General features: G+C 47.1%; 1 protein-coding gene across 1 annotated transcript in view; it reads right to left on the minus strand.

Annotated features, from left to right (window-relative positions):
- Positions 1-16780, minus strand: part of LOC144828230 (connector enhancer of kinase suppressor of ras 2-like) — a 2060726-nt gene that overhangs the window by 99259 nt on the left and 1944687 nt on the right. Inside the window, exon 24 of the mRNA XM_078686315.1 lies at positions 3726-4230. Within this exon, the coding sequence (XP_078542441.1) occupies positions 3726-4230 (505 nt within the window). The remainder of the gene's footprint in view (positions 1-3725; positions 4231-16780) is intronic.

Raw genomic sequence — 16780 nt, forward strand, 5'->3', positions numbered from 1 at the left:
CAGGTATCAGATACGTGTGAAACTTTCAACATAGATGAAAAAAGCCTAACAATACCATGTCAAATAAACAATTCACCATTGTTAGACCTGGCACCATTGGAGTGGGTCTCCCTTCCATTTTTGCTGTTGCCACATGTATTTTTGCTGATACTAAATGCTTTGGGCACTGTGCCACAGCTATTCAGTGCCACAGTGCAAGTGCTCCCTATTGTAAATTGATGTATTAATCAGTGGTTCCATGTTTGGCTATTTGGTTTACTTGTCAGACCCTAGTCTAGTGCATAGAGTGTGCCCAGGGCGTGTAAATCCAAATGCTTCTCGTGGGCCTGCAGCACTGGTTGTGCCACCCACAGAAGCATCCTTGTAAAATGTGTCTATGGTCTGCCATTGCAGAGCCTGCGTGCAGTCTGGTACTGTCATGCTGACTGGCAAGTGCACCCACTTGCCAGTCCCTAAACCTTCCTTTTTCTTCACATCAGTCACCCCTATGGAAGGCCCAGGGGCAGGGTGCATTGTAAGTATAAGGTAGGACAAGCCCTGGTGTGTGTGTGGCATGTCCTAATAGTGTATTACAGCCATTTTCGTTTTTCACTATAGCAAGGCTAACTGTTCTCCATTGGCCAGAATGGGCTGTTAGATTATTACATGTTTATAATCCTGTCTCAGAGAACATGGTAGAAATTCGAGTTTATTATGCCTGAACTCAGAATGATAAAATACATATTTTAATGAAGTTGGTTTTGACATTCTGTGTTTGCAAATACCACTTTTAGAAAGTATATATTTGCTTTTCTAACCATTCAAACCTGCCTCTGCTGGGTTGTGTCTTCCTTTGTCTGGTTTTGTGAGTGACAGGGTTGGGGGATTCCAAGAGACAGGCTGAGTCACCCAGTGGTGAATAGAGAGATCTGCATCTAGATGGGAGGGAGGAGTTGCACCTGAACCTTGAATAGTGCCTGCCTTCCACAATACTGGCTCCACCCCTGGGGAGCGGCTGATGTCACTGCCCTGCACACTGAAAGAAGAGAAGGAGTCCTGTAAACAAAGTGCTCCAGGACTGTACTTGCCTTCCACAATGCTGGCTCCACCTCCTGTGGGGTATCTGATGTGCCTGCCCTGCACTTTGAATGGAAAGGAGAAGTCTGGTAAACAGAGTGCTTCAGAACTGGTTTGGACTGGTTTGGACTGGGCAAAGGCCCCTCTCCCACCAGAGAACAAAGGATTTTGGGGTATAAATATTGGGACCCTGATCCCATGAAATTAGATCACTTTTGACTACAAGAAGAAACCTTTACTGAGGAGAGGAACCTGAAGAAACTGAGGAGAGATAATTCCCAAGCTGAAGTGCTGCTTGAGGCATTGGCCTGCAGTGGTTGCCTTACTGCCAAAGGAAGGAGAAAGGAGCTTTGTGTACTTTGCTTCTGCCGCATCTTCCCGTCTTTATTTCTTTGTATCTGAACTTTGCCACATTCCCATCGCTGCGACATTGCTTGTGGAAGCGTAACACAACCTAAGGTAAATGAACGCAAAGTGTCACATCTTAGAACTGAACTAAGCTTAAATCTTCCATCTTAAAGTAACAGTATTGTGTATTTATGTCGTTTATGGTCTTGTGGTAACTCCATATAAAGAATACTTATTTTTTATATAAAACCTGTGTGGTGTCCCTTTGTAGTGTTGTCACTGGGTTACTGTGTGTGATCACAAATGCTTAACACACAACGCCTCTGAGATAAAGCCTGTCTGCTCGTGCCAAGCTACAAAGGGGGTAAGCAGGGGTTATTTTAGGAGTGTAATCCCCTTATCCTGACTAGAGGTGAGGGCTCCTATTTGTCACAAGTACCTACCTGTGCCAACAAGAGACCCCCAAATCTAACAACCATATATGTGGATCATTTACTGTTTTAAGAGACTGATTTGTACTGCCTTCAGAGTCAGAGGTCCACCAGTCTAAACCTACTACACATCTTCAGAAAACACAACCTTTCCTCATGTCAAAATTCATGAAGAAATTGTGATTCCAATGCTTGCTTTCTTGTGAATGCCTAGATGCCATGTTCTCAGAAGCACCCCACCATGCATCACATCTACATTCCATCTATGTGCGTTTTCACACTAGATTTATTTGACGTAGAGTGGTTGGGCCACTACGTGTAAGATTATTTTGCGCTGCCATCTGAAAGGACATGATGCTATAATAGAGTGGAATCAGGTTCCAAGTCCTCTCATTTAACACCTTAGGAGCTTCGTAAATAAACCTCCCCAGTGCTGCGCTGTCCATTATCCAGTGCTGAACTGGACGTCCAGCGGTCGCACGCAGCACTGGGGAGGTAGTGCCCGTGACGACCGTTGGCCGACGGCAGCACTTAAAGGGTTAACTTCATTCTTTCCCGCAACAACCCAACCCTGAAACAGTACATATTTTAAGGCAGGGTGTAATTTGGAAGACTGTTTTAGCCCCGTGAGCTGACAGGCCTCCAAGCCAGTGTTAGATTATTTTAAATGTTAGTTAAGCATCAACATTCCTTGGCTATCTACTACTGCGGGATGATGACGAACAGAGCAATAGTTTCCTGTTGAATTAATACGAAATTAGCGAAGTGTTGTAACCTTGAGATAATGAAGTAATTTACTAACAATTTTACATTTTTCTTGACCTGAACCGTAGCATTTTCTGTTCTTGTGAGCATGTAGTTTACTGTATCAGGTGTAAAATGTGGAGGTTTTCATCTTCCTGTTGTTCCTCAAAACAGATGATGCTCAAGATAGTATTCCTTGTGGGCCATTGTTTTAGGGAAATGATGAGAGATAAGTTAGATAATCAACAAAAACTCTGCAGAAACTTAAGGAAACATCAGGTTTTCCCTTTGTTTACAGAAAGTGGAAATTAAATTGCCAGATAAATACATGAAATATTTATAGAGAGGATATTGCTTAGGAATTTTCCATCACATATTTTGCTTGAGTCTCTTCTATCATCAGGAAAACTCTTATGTATTTGTTTGAAGATAAAGGCCCGATTTATATGTTGGTGGAAAGGGTACTCCTTTGCAATAGCAATGGAGTATACTTTCGGACAACGTAATGGTCCGCCCTCTCAATTTAAATGCATGTGCACCTTTGGTGTAACCACAGCGGAGACTACTCTGTCTCCACCATGGTTACACCCCTTCGACGGCCTGATGGAGTAAGGGCCGTCAGAGGTCGACCTTCATGTTCGCCCATCTAATTTCGATGGGTGAACATACAGGTTTTTTTGTACTGCCTGCCACAGCCAAGAAAACCTTGAGCGCAAGGGCAGTGACAAACTGCAAAATGCCCTTTCGCAATGGGAGATAACTCCCATTGTGAAGGGGCACTTTTTTTATTTTCAAAAACAAAATCACACTTAGTTTTTCATTGTTTTTCCTTAATAAAGAAAAATGTTAACTTTGCCATACAGCTCCGTCCTATTTGATGGAGCTGTAGGACAAAGTTGCAATATAGTGGCACAAACTGCTTTGACTGTCAATGGTTGAAATATCCTCCAGCCTGACGTGCAACATTTGGCAGTCAGGACCTCCACCAGGGTGACAAAGTAATTTACTCGGATGGCTCCAAATAATCGGGCCCTATGTCTACAAAAAGGCCATAATACTGAACGACACATAGTTTCCATTCCATACATGCAATTTTGCACACTTCAAAATCTAACACACAATTCCTGAAATACAGAAAAAAATTACCTTCTTTATTGGGACAATTTATTTGTGTCGTATGAATTTCCTCTTCTAATTTCTCCTCGGTTAGCTCTGTTGTCTTTGTACGTCCTTTTCCCCTGACCTCTCTATTCCTTGGTAAACTCTGACTGCGCTGTTTTTGGGGTCTGCTGTGCGAACTGTGCCCTCTGTGACATTCCACCAGTGGGAATGGTCCATCCCTTTCATGGTTGTGCCGTCTTTGGACAGGTAATGTTGCTTGCCGTCTCCGCTCTGGTGACATTCCAGGTCGTCCAGTTGTATAGTCTGAGTCAGTGGGGACTGTTTGAAGAAAATGGAGCCCGGAACTTGTCAAAGGAGTCTCTATCAGATCCTGCCAAGATCGCCGTTCTCTGTAAGATGGTCTACATCCCGATGAGTGGGTACTTCCGGCATCCGGCCGTGATTCTTCTGCTGAAGAATGAGAATAGGTTGACTCGCTTGAGAAATGACGCCCATGTTTGACTTCGGGGAAAGGGCTTGTAGAATTCACCTAAAACAAAGACATTAACATTTTACAACTGTAAGGCATAAGAGAAAGATTACAAACTATATTTTGATTCATTTTGGCCAATCTCCGTAATTTCGAATCAGAGGGCAAATTCTTCAAAAAAGAACTCTCATCAAAGTAAACAAATTGCAGAGAAGGTTTTCGATTTAGTTAACTGGAATAGCCGTTTTTTTATCCTCTAGATGTTTGGGTTTTCCATTGCTCTTATCTAGGTGATTTTGAGAATCTACAAGGGCGCAATCGCACAGTTAGTCATTAATTCTGTAGAAATAGGTATTTATAAAATACAGGGCGGCACAAGACAGGGGAGCCATCTTGATTGCGCTTTTTATTGAGCCTCTGGCAATTGCCATTAGAAATGCAACCTGTATTGATTCTCCCAGGGGTGGGATGGCAAAGAATTAAGTTGTATGCAGGTGACGTTGCTCTGTTTTAAAACCGGATGCAGCTAACAGAGGGCTTTCAGTATTTTTCAGCAATTTTAAGTGAGTATACAATCAACAGGGTTAAAATTGAGATCCTTTTATGTAATCAATCAATCAATCATTGAATTTGTAAAGCGCACTACTTACCCGTAAGGGTCTCAAGGCGCTGAGGGGGGGGGGTAGGGGGGATTCCTCTACTGCTCGAAGAGCCAGGTCTTGAGGAGTTTCCTGAAGGTGAGCAGGTCCTGGGTCTGCCGCAGATGGGTGGGGAGGGTGTTCCGGGTCTTGGCAGCAAGGAAGGAGAAGGATCTGCCACCGGTGGTTGTTCTTTGGATGCGCGGGACGGTGGCGAGGGCGAGGCTTGCGGAGCGGAGTAAGCGGGCGGGGGTGTAGAAGTTGAGTCTGTTGTTTAGGTAGGCTGGTCCGGTTTTGTGAAGTGCTTTGTGTGCGTGGGTTCGGAGCTTGAAGGTGATCCTCTTGTTGACGGGGAGCCAGTGCAGCTCTCTAAGGTGGGAGGTGATGTGGCTGCGTCGAGGAATATTGAGGATCAGGCGGGCGGAGGCGTTCTGGATGCGTTGCAACCGTTGTAGGTGTTTGGTCGGGGTTCCTGCGTAGAGTGCGTTGCCGTAGTCCAGCCTGCTGCTAACGAGGGCTTGTGTCACCGTTCTTCTGGTGTCGGTCGGGATCCACTTGTAGATCATGCGGAGCATGCGGAGGGTGTTGTAGCAGGAGGAGGAGATGGCGTTGACCTGTTTCGACATGGAGAGGGAGGAGTCGAAGATGAATCCTAGGTTGCCTGCGTGGTCGATAAGTGTTGGCACTGTTCCCAGTGAGGTCGGCCACCAGGAGTTGTCCCAGGCGGAGGGGGTGGGGCCGAGGATGAGGACTTCCGTCTTGTCCGAGTTCAGTTTCAGGCGGCTGCTCCTCATCCACTGGGCGACGGCCTTCATTCCCTCGTGGAGGTTGGTTTTGGCGGTGTGCGGGTCCTTGGTGAGGGAGAGGATGAGCTGGGTGTCGTCGGCGTAGGAGATGATGTTCAGGTCGTGCTGTCGGGCCACTTGTGCGAGGGGGGCCATGTAGACGTTGAACTGGGTCGGGCAGAGGGATGAGCCCTGGGGTACGCCGCAGATGATGTAAGTGGCTTCGGATTGGAAGGGTAGGAGGCGGACTCTCTGGGTTCTGTCGGAGAGAAAGGACGTGGTCCAGTCCAGGGCCTTCTCCTGGATTCCGGCTTCTTGAAGGTGTGTTCTTAGTGTGCGGTGGCAGACCGTGTCGAAGGCGGCTGACAGGTCCAGGAAGATGAGGGCTGAGGTTTCACCGTTGTCTAGTTGGTGCCGGATGTCGTCTATGGCGGCGATGAGGGCTGTCTCGGTGCTGTGGTTTCGTCTGAAACATGACTGCTATGGGTCTAGGATGTTGTTGTCCTCCAGGTGGCGGGTCAGCTGCATGTTGGCGATTTTCTCGATGACCTTCGCCGTGAAGGGGAGCAGGGAGATGGGCCGGAAGTTCTTGAGGTCCTTGGGGTCCGCCTTGGGCTTCTTGAGGAGGGCGTTGATTCCAGCATGCTTCCAGCTTTCCGGGAACGTCGCTGTGTCGAAGGAGATGTTGATGACCTTCTGTAGTTGGGCTGCGATGGTAGAGTCTGTTTTGTTGAAGACATGGTGTGGGCAGGGGTCAGATGGAAATCCTGAGTGGATGGCGTTCATGACCTTGAGCCTCTCGTCGTCGTTGACGTGGATCCAGGAGGTCAGCTGGTTGGGGCAGGTGGCGTAAGGGGTGGGGTCTGTTGTGGTTGGAGCGGCTGGGTTGTTGAAACTGTCGCGGATGTCGGCGATCTTGCGATGGAAGAAGGTCGCTAGTGAGTCGCACAGATCTTGCGAGGGAGGGATGTCGTTGGTGTTGGCGCTGGCGCTGGGGTTGGAGAGTTCCTTCACTATGTTGAAGAGCTCTTTGCTGTCGTGTGCGTTGTTATCCAGGGGGGCTTTGAAGGAAGGTCTCTTGGCAATTCTGATGAGGTGGTGATGTCTGCGGATGGCGTCCTTGTTGGCTGCGTGGCTGTCTGGTGTGCGGTCGTGGAGCCATTTCTTCTCCAGCTTCCGGCATGTCTGTTTGGAGGTCTGGAGTTCTTCGGTGAGACAGGCAGCTTTCTTGCTGGGGTGGTTGGTAAAGGGTTTCTTGAGCGGGGCGAGAGTGTTGGCGCTCCACTGTCTGAGGTTACGGGCGGCGGCGTCTGGGTCAGTGGGTGGGTTCTGGGTGAAGGTGGAGGTCAGTTGGTCCTGGGTGACTTTGTTCCAGCAGCGATGGGGTAGCTGTTGGGTGCGGTGGTGCGTGGATGGTTTTTTGAAGGTGAAGTGGATGCAGCGGTGGTCGGTCCAGTGTAGTTCGGTGGTGTTGTTGAAGGTGCCGTAGGTGCTTGTGGAGAAGACAGGGTCGAGCGTGTGGCCGACGGCGTGGGTGGGTTTAGTGACGAGCTGTATGAGGCCTAGGTTGGGGAGATTGTCGATCAGGGTGGTGGAGTTGGCGTCGTTGTTGTTCTCGAGGTGGAAGTTCAGATGCCCGAGGAGGATGTAGTCCGTGGAGGCGAGTGCGTGGGTGCTGGCGAGGTCAGCGATGGAGTCGCTGAACAGGGCCTGTGGTCCGGGGGGGCTGTAGACGGGTGTTCCTCTGAGGGTGGTGTTGGGGTCGGTGTGGATCCGGAAGTGCAGGTGTTCGGCGGAGTTGAGGTTGTCGTCTGCGAGGGTGTGGACCTGGAGGGTGGACTTGTGGACGATGGCTATTCCTCCTCCGGTTCCGTTGGTGCGGTCTCTCCGGGAAATCTTGTAGCCGTCTGGGATGGCTATGGTGATGTCAGGTGCTGAGGAGTCGTTCCACCAGGTCTCGGTCAGGAAGGCGACGTCTGGGGCGGAGGTGTCGAGCAGGTCCCAGAGCTCGACGACGTGTTTGCGTGCGGAGCGGGTGTTTAGGAGTATGCATCGGAGGTGGTTGGGTCTGGTCCTTGGAGGTTAGGTGGTTCTGTGCAGGTGAAGCTGCAGGTGTGGCAGGAGAAGGGCCCATGGTTGCTTTTCGGGGTGGCCTGTAAGCAGCGGTGTTGAGAACGTGGAGGGTGTTGGCGCCATATTGGAGTCTGGCGTCGTGGAGTGTGCGGGGTCCAGGGGTCCTGGCGCTGGGTGCGGTCCAGGCGTGGACCGGTGCAGACGGGCTTGCCTTTGGCGTGTCCGCTGCACGCGTCCGGGCGGTGGTCGCCGTAAGAGGCGATGAGGGAGGGAGGAGCAGCTGGGAGGCGGGAGTGGGGCGGCGAGGGGGCGTGGCCACGGGGGAAGCGGCGGGAACCGTGGGCACAGAAGGCAAGAGTGGAGGAGTGAGGAGGGGGGCTGAGGGGTGCAGCTAAGGAGTACAGAGGCAAAAGGGGATACAAAAAACAGAGGGCAGCAGTCAGAAAGAACAGTGGGTGAAAAACCAAACCAAACCACTGGCTGAGCTGAGCACAGGAGGCTTGAACCCCAGTCAGGAGCGGCAGAAGCGGGGGAGAGCGCGCACGGGTGGTGCTGTGGCGGCAAGGGAGCGACCCGGCCCTTGAGCAGGGTCGAAGGTCACCCTGTCTGTCCGTCGGCGGCCGCCTTAAGAGGCGAAGAGGGAGGGAGGAGCAGCAGGGAGGCGGGAGCGGGGCAGAGAGGGGGCGTGGCCGCGGGGGAAGCGGCAAGAACCGTGGGCACAGAAGGCAAGAGCGGGGGGAGGGTGGTGGAGGCTGAGGGGTGCAGCCAAGGAGTACAGTCAGAAAGAACAGTGTAATTGTCAGGTTGATACCTTGCCACAAGAATTTTGCCCACAAGGTCAAAGAGGTGTCTGCGCATCTATACCATGGAGGAGGTAGATGTCCCTTTTTGTACATAATTATCTACCGCTTATTAAGAAAATATTGCCAATTTCTATAATGGGACGGGTTGCGCTATTCCACATGCCCTTATTGCCACTATTTAATTTTTTATTTGATGCTCTACCCTGCACCTTAACAGGCCAAGTTTTTTAAGGAAATTTAAGGGATACTTTCCTATTTTATTTAGTTTAACAAAGCACTGAGCATTCCACTAAGCACTTTATATAGGTCAACCACTGAGTGTGGACTTGCATTGGTGAACTTAAAGGAATATTATTTTGCTAAGTTTGCTCATTCCTCTTTTAGATATGCGCTAGCTATTGGTTCTGGTTAAGCTGTTGATAATGTCTTTTGGGATTTGATTGCACAGGAATATAACATTGAGGATTTCCTATGTTTGATAAAAGGACCGAAAAACGTTTGCTACAAACATATACAATTTTTTTTTAACGGAAGGAACAATTTAAAAAATATTTTAATGTACCTGCTATCAATAGCTCCACTCACCTTACTGACATCTCGGCTGAATCATAGTTCGTGGTCGATAAAGGTATTGCTTATAAATGGGAATCGAATGGATATCAAAAGGTTGTCGATTTTCTCAGAGCTAAGGTCTGGAAAGGGTGGCCAGAGAGAGAACCCTATATTTGCAATACTACACAACGTGGCTTCTGTACAGAATACCTGAACTGTTACATAAAATGTATCCGGAGGTACAAGATAAATGTTGTAGATATCTTAAGGTGAATGAAAGAAACTGGCACCCAGGGCTGGACTAGGATCGCAAACCAGCCCTGGCAATTATGTCCGATCGGCTAGGAGGGGGGGAGGGAAGGGGGATGGCGAAACTGGCGCGAACACTGCTGCTGCGCTTTTCCAACTTTGGGCCGATTTTGCAGCACTGCTTCAAAACCGGGCCCCTGTAGCAAAACCATCCCCCACCCTTCTGGCCCACTGGATAAACACCCGGTGCCCGCTATGGCCAGTCTGGCCCTACTGGCAGCATATTATCTGTGACTGTCCAAAAGTAGCAGGATACGGAGCTTCCGTTAACGAACACTGTATCCAGATGTTTAACATTGATTGATTGACATGATACTCATGCACTTAGACTGGGAATTACCACGAATCCGAGAATGCAGAAGGTGGATACAAATAAACTATTTCTGGTCACACTGAGAACCAGATTGCTAATCCTTCAAAATTGGAAGTCTGTGGTTACCACAACATCTGTACACTGAGGGAAAACTGGAAAAGGTCAAGGTCTTAGGGCGCCACACTGCTTTAAGATCTGGACCGTACAAACAATTCAGGAAGCTATGTGCAGGATTGTGAAATGTGATGTGCTGCGAATGCTTGTAATCAGGGAAACCTGAACCAGGAACAGGGGAATGATGAAGTGGATTATTTGAAATGAGTGTTGCTTACTTTTTTATCTGAGATGTAATGCATTCATGTGAACTCTCGGAATACTATTTTTTTTAAAGTTAACAAATCGGTTTTGTTACTTTCTTGTGGTTTTTGATTTGTTACTAAAATGGGATAAATAAAAATCAATACGTTTTCATTCTCCTTGACTCAAATACATAAATGGACCATACTGTATTGTTATATTTGGTCTGTTCTAATTTGTAGTGTAATACAATGTATCACTGCTGTACATATTTGAAGGGTATGCTATTTTGCTCCATTTTTATTAGGTTTCGTAACCTGGCGAGGGGCGAAGCCACTCCCAGATCGAAATCTGTTGTTTCTAATAGTGAGGTTAGGACAGCCTCTGTTTCCAATTGGCTAGCTCCATAAATGGAGGCTAGCCATTGGGAGGCAGAGGCTGTCAATCGCGTTTTCTCTCGAAAACGCGATTCGGGGGCGTTTCTGGTGCTTTTTTTAAGCCCCGCCCCTTTGTCCCGGGCCGCGCTGCGATTGGCTGCCGGCCCGGGACACCCCCGTGACGTCATTCCCGGGCCGCGCTGTGATTGGCTGCCGGCCGGGAAACCCCCGTGACGTCAGCCAATCACAGCGCGGCCCGGGACCTGACTTGTTCCCTTTGATCTCACTTATAACCAATGTTGACACGTATGCTGGCTCTAGATCGCATTCTTCTATCGCCGTCCTTAAAGGGGTAATTGTCTAATGAAAGGCTCAGCTGAATAATTAGTTTAAAGTTCAGAAACGTCAACAGACCAGATTTCAAAGACGTGTCCTTGAAAGTGTCCATCTGTCATTTTGTAACTCTCAAAACAAATCACGTTGTTAAATACATTGCGTGAAATAAAATGATTAATTGCCTCTTTCTGCATTAAACGAGTAACAACTCTCGCCTTGAAAAGTTCTCACTTAACCTAGTTAACTTCGTCACCTCCTTTGAACAGAAAGCCCACCCTGTTATTTGTTTGTAAGTTTGCTCTCGTAAACATGTTGTCTGCTCAGGGTCGCTGGCAGGTGGTTACCCCCACCGCGTACACAGCCCTAAGCTTGAACAATACTTTACTGGCCCGTGTTTTGGGGATTCACCTTTGATTGGATGAGATGTTACTAGGCTGTGTACCAGCCTAAGGTGCCGGCCATTCAGAGCACAGAAACAAAAAAAGGACGAGCGTGGGAGCAAGCGCTCTTACGTCAACGGTAAGCAAACAAAAAGGACATCTTCAAATGTTTTAGATGTAATTAAAGCAGCCTAAAAAAACTGCATCTTGTCAGCAATGAAAGGACTTAGCACCTCAAAACCACGTTTGGCTCCAAAAATAGAGCTAGAACGAGTACGTCCTGGCTTAATTAACAAATAAAAAGAGTAACACAGTATTCAGGCAAAAACACGTGTATATATATTGCAAAATACTGCTTAGTATATTATGTTGAAAAATATACGAGTGATAATGGAAAACCTTGCTTTAATTCAGACATTATAATCATTAAGGGAGCACAGTGTTAGACTTACACAATTCCAAGGTGGCGGGAAACGGATTGCGTGATGAAAGGCCCGTTTTGAAAAATATGTTGCTCTTAAAATACGGTGGCTCGTAAGGGGAGGACTCTGACAGAAAACGAGCTCCCCCTACTGGATCTCCAGCATTCAACGGACGCCTCGGATGGCTCCTGTGCGCGGCACGGGCTCCCCCGGGTGGCTGGCTGCGGCTATACAGTCAGGCTGGACCCGGCCCCCTGTACACAGAGAGATGCTCCCGCAGCCGCAGCTCCCGCGGCCCCCCGAGCCTGGGCCGCCCCCCGGGGGCAGCCTGGGAACACTGAGCAACGCCCAGCTCCGGGAACTGCTGGGAGACGAGCGGAGGTTGCAGAGAATCGTGCGGCTTAGCGGGCAGGTGAGGGGGAGGGGCGCAGGGGAGGCGGGCAGCTAAGAGGGGGCAGCAGGGGTAAGCTAGGATGGGGCATAGAAGGAGGGCAAGAGATGGGTCTGGAGAGAGCTTGTGGGGCCATGATGAGAAGCTAGTTCATAGCAGTAGGGGGCAGATGGAAGAAGAGAAGAGGGAATATCATATGAGATGGGCAAAAGAGGGAACCTGGGGCAGGGGGGACGGGAATGGGATGCAGGCAGGCAGGAGGAGCTTGAGGCAGACACAGGTGGGGTAGGAGAAGGGCAACTAAGGGGAATGGTGGGCAGAAGGCCGAGAGTGGGTCAACAGAGTAGAGGCGGGAGAGGTTGCTAAGAGAGGGCAAGAGATGATCCATCCTTAGTGGGAAGCATAGGATGAGCAACAGAAGGGCCTACTTGCTGAGCACCGTGAGTGGGGCAAGAGAATGCACTTGAGCAACAGGCTTCATGGGCACAGTAGGGGGCAGGGGATGAACCTTAGCCAGAGGAAGTAGTAGGGGCAACAAGGGGGCCTAGAATGGGGAGAGATACGATGTTGCACAAGTGGATGTAGAGAAAGGGATTGAGAGAAAGGGAAAGACATGGAAAGGGTCAGCCTGGCTATACGAGAGAGAATTAAATGGGGGTTTGAGAGGACACGTGGAGAGCATATGAGGGAAGCACAGGACTAGGGCAAGCTAGGGCAACAGGTGGTAGGTAGCATCTAAGGAGAGGGCACAGGACAGGGGAGATAATGAGTTGTGATTTTGTAAACGGGAGGGAATTTGTGATATGACGTTGTATGGGGGCAACAACACCATTTTTGTTCGGATGTAAATGTATACAGATTTCTTACAGGCAACATCTGTCCTGACGTTTGAATGCAACCCAATTACAGCACAGCTATGCAGCTTATATCATGTTGTGTGAATATGACTTTATTACAACACAGCCTGGGTTCTTGAATCGGGGTGTGTTTGAATATACATATTGTACAACTCCGAGGGGACCTCGTGTATTATAGGAAGGTGAATGTTACTAGCCGCACCCATTCAGCTGGGTGTATAGAACCATCTTTCAGCACAGGCAGAATGCATCTGGCTGAGAATGCAACTGTTTTACAACACAACCAGGCAGCTTCCATCCAGTTGTTTTTGAATATTGCTCGTTTAATTGAGCACGCAGGTAACATTCATCAACGTGTGTGTATAACTGTATTACAGTATAATACTGTAAAATTAATCAAAGTGTGTAACTGTATTAAAGTACATACTGTAAAATTCAGTATGTGAATGTAAGTATTACAGCATTGGTAGCATCAAAAATAAGGTGTGGAAATATAATTGCATTACAGGGCAGGCTATCTGGTTTGTATCTTTTAATGTATTACAGCACAAGCAGGCACCTTACATCCTGGATATACTAATTCTGAAACATTGCAGGCTGGCCATACTATTCTGGTATATGAACATGACAAAAGTATCAAAAAGGCATGCAGCTTCTGTAGTAGCATGGGAATTTATACCTTTATTACCACACTGGCATGCAAACTTCCATTCAGTTTGCATGAACAAGTTTATGTAGCACAACAGTTGACAGCATCTGTTATCACTGTAACTTGGTTACAACACAGGAAGCAACTATGTTGCTATGGGAATAAAACTGTTTTCTGGGCCATCAGCATTTCTCAAGGTGTATTTAAATATACCTATGTCACAGAACAGTCTGGCTGCACTATTCGTGGTGTATGAATATTGCTGAACAGAACATGTCTTTCCCAGTGAGTAGAAATATAACTACAATACAGCACAGATGCATTGTATTAATCGAAGGTATATGTTCGAATATAATGACATTACAGCATTGACGTGTCAATTTAAATGTGTTTGTGCATTCATATGTAATTATTCACAGTTTTTGTAATACTGAATGGTACTTTTTGGATGCCTCCGAACACTCCAGGTGGATCATAGGATGAGTAATATTGACAAAAGGTAGCCAAGACTGCATACATTTAGTCGGGGATTATGATGTTTGGGAGGCCTGACTGCCATGACTACTGGAAGTACTCTTTTTTTTATATCACAGATGTGTTTTGGGAGGTTTGGTCAACAAACAAAGTTCATCGTTGGCCTTGCCCTTTCTTCTTTTAGTGTGCAAGTAGCTAGGGCAGGTCTTAATGGACTCATTGTCATATGAGTTGGGTTGTTAATTAAGCACGATGTAGAGGTGTGCGCCGTAGCTAGATTAATTTCAGATGGGCCCATAGACAAGATGTGCTAAGGGAGTCTTCATCACTGTGAAATCTGAGGATTTACACTTTACCTTTTAGGTATTGTGGGAAAAATAACTTAGTCTCAAGTGACTGTCCCCCAAAACTCTTGAGTTTGGTTGTGCAGATGTAAAGGACGATCACAGCAAGTGAGGTTAGACGACCTGCAACACTGAAAACCCTTGGTTAGGTAACTCAGGAGTAGCATTGCAAATACGGATGAACTATCTGCACCTTTAACTGTGCTCTTTTTCAGTTTGGAAGTAAGTGGAAGTTCTTCTGGTTGTCTGAATGTAATACTGTCCGGGTGACAAAGAGAAAAGCCTCGGTGTTTTTTTTAGAGTGCCTTAGCTGGGAGCCCCATGTAGATGCATTAGTGCAAGTGGGACATTGGGTTAATGAGGTTGAAGTAAGTTTACAGGGTTGTTTATAGGAGCTGGAAGACCTTTTCCATCAGGCTAAGAAGCTAAAACACATTTTATGTTTAGTTTTTGACTTGGGATGTGAACAGATGTCACTGTTGAACAACATCAGTTTGCAAAGGTTTGGTACAGACACTTTGAAGGGGTCCTATTACGACCAGTCAGTTAAGGGGACTCTGTATTGGGTCAACTAAGCCCACAAACAGATTTCTGTCTTTGCACCACTGCTGCGTTTTAATGCATGTAGGGTTGGTTGTGCTTTAGGGTCCCAGTGTGCAGTGTGGCTCCCAGATCGCTATTCTAGGCAGAAACTGAACTGGGTCTCACTATCACTCACATAAAAGGGAATGATGTAGGCTTTAATGTTGTGAACCAGTGTGTACATTTATCTGTTAAAGAGGGTTGATGAGAGGAGCCCTGAGGCCTGGCATAATTGGTGCTGCTAATTTTGTGGAGGATTCCATTTAAGGATGGCGGGTGTGTTTTACAAAAAAAAAGTTCTTAGTTGAGCCTTTATCTTTAAGTGCGATGGCTTTTACTAAACATCCTTCAGAATGCACTATTAAATATTTCAAAGGTCACTTAGAGATCCAGTAATGGGCTACCAAGTGTGCCCTATCACGATCCGTCTTGAGCTCTTCTCTATAATACAGGAAGGTGGCATTCATTCTGGTGTATTTCTAGGTCTGTTTTACCTTGCTAGCAGGCAGCATCCTTCCAGATTTGTGAGAGTAGTGCTACATTAAAGGAAAGACTGGCAGCAACAATTTTTGGTTTGTTGTTATATATAACAAAACAGAAAAGCATTCCTTTTGTGTGACACCTCTTTAACATCACAGATGGGAAGCATCTATCCTGTTGTGCAAATAGAGTGATATTACATCAAACACAAAAATTGATGGGAGGAATGCTTGCAATGAGTCTGACCTCTGGCAATCACTCGTGGTACCGTTCCACTTCCAACACATCATTTTTGGAATGTTAGGAGTTTTGTAAAGCGGCTGGGTACTCCATTGAGTGTCCCTGCGCTAGATTCCAAATAAAGAGGCCTCAAGAAACCTATCCAATACTATCTAGTGAATCAGATTTGCCAAAAAAAAAACAGGTCTTAAGTGTTTTCTGAAACAGGAGTTCAGATGGCTCCATTCTCAGGTCGAGAGGAAGTTCATTCATAGCTTAGCGGCCAGGAAGCTAACCTCTCATTCGTGCTCTGTTTAATTATTGGGATCACAGGCGTTGCAGTCCCTGAGGATCTAAGACACCTATTAGAGTGATAGGGTTTAGTCAGAGAGTAGGGAACTGGGACCTTTCTGATTCAGGATTTTATGGCAGAAACAGAGTGCTTTGAAAGATCCTCTTTCCTTAATCGGAAGCCAATTGAGCTTTAAAAGAGCTGTGCCGGTGGAAGAGTATCTAGGAACAAATTTGTTGACATGACTGGAGAGTGAGAGATCACTTTTCATATAGACTCAGAGATTCTTAACGGAAGTTGTGGTAAGCGGAACTGAATTATCCTAAGGCAGTCCGAAGTCAAGTCCACAGGCAAAGGTGTCTCTGAGAAACCGCTCATGACCTCAATTTTTTCTCCATTGAATTTGAGAGTTGGCCCTCAGCCAGTGCGAGATGCGACGCATCCATTCATGAAATGAAGACATTGGAGATTGTGAAGTGTAACTCAATGTGAGAATTAGTTGTGTTGATTAAGGGAGAAATATAATCTGGTTGTGTTTGACAATGATTACATTATCTGCATAATTTACATACGTTATTCCATCCGATCTGTTTAACTTGGCCAAAGGTCTTAAATACATGTTTACTAAGCTAGGGCTAAGGGAAGAACTCTAAGAGACTCTCTGCTCTATTACTCTGAAGTAGGAGCAAAATGGAGGAAGGTGAATTGCTTGCAACCTTCTTTCTCTCCAAGAATGATAAAACACACAAGATGATGGACGTAATGTTGCACAATGGTAAAACATTCACCCCCAGTCACAGATCTGGGTTTAATCCATTGTTATTTTGCTAACCAAGCCACCCCAGTTCAGACATGGCCATATGCAAATCAGTCTTGACCCTCTGCCTCATGGGAACAGTCCAGACCGAACTGCCATGCCATGTCTTCCCAGGACCGGAATCAAGCATCCTAGGACCGATTTCTGGCTATCAGCCGTCTTCAGCCAGGATAGCTTGACTCCAGTGGCTTAGTGAGGAAGGGACCCACGTCTGGGCATA

This window comes from Lissotriton helveticus, chromosome 4_1, assembly GCF_964261635.1.
Source record: "Lissotriton helveticus chromosome 4_1, aLisHel1.1, whole genome shotgun sequence".
In the NCBI taxonomy this organism is placed as follows: Eukaryota; Metazoa; Chordata; class Amphibia; order Caudata; family Salamandridae; genus Lissotriton; species Lissotriton helveticus.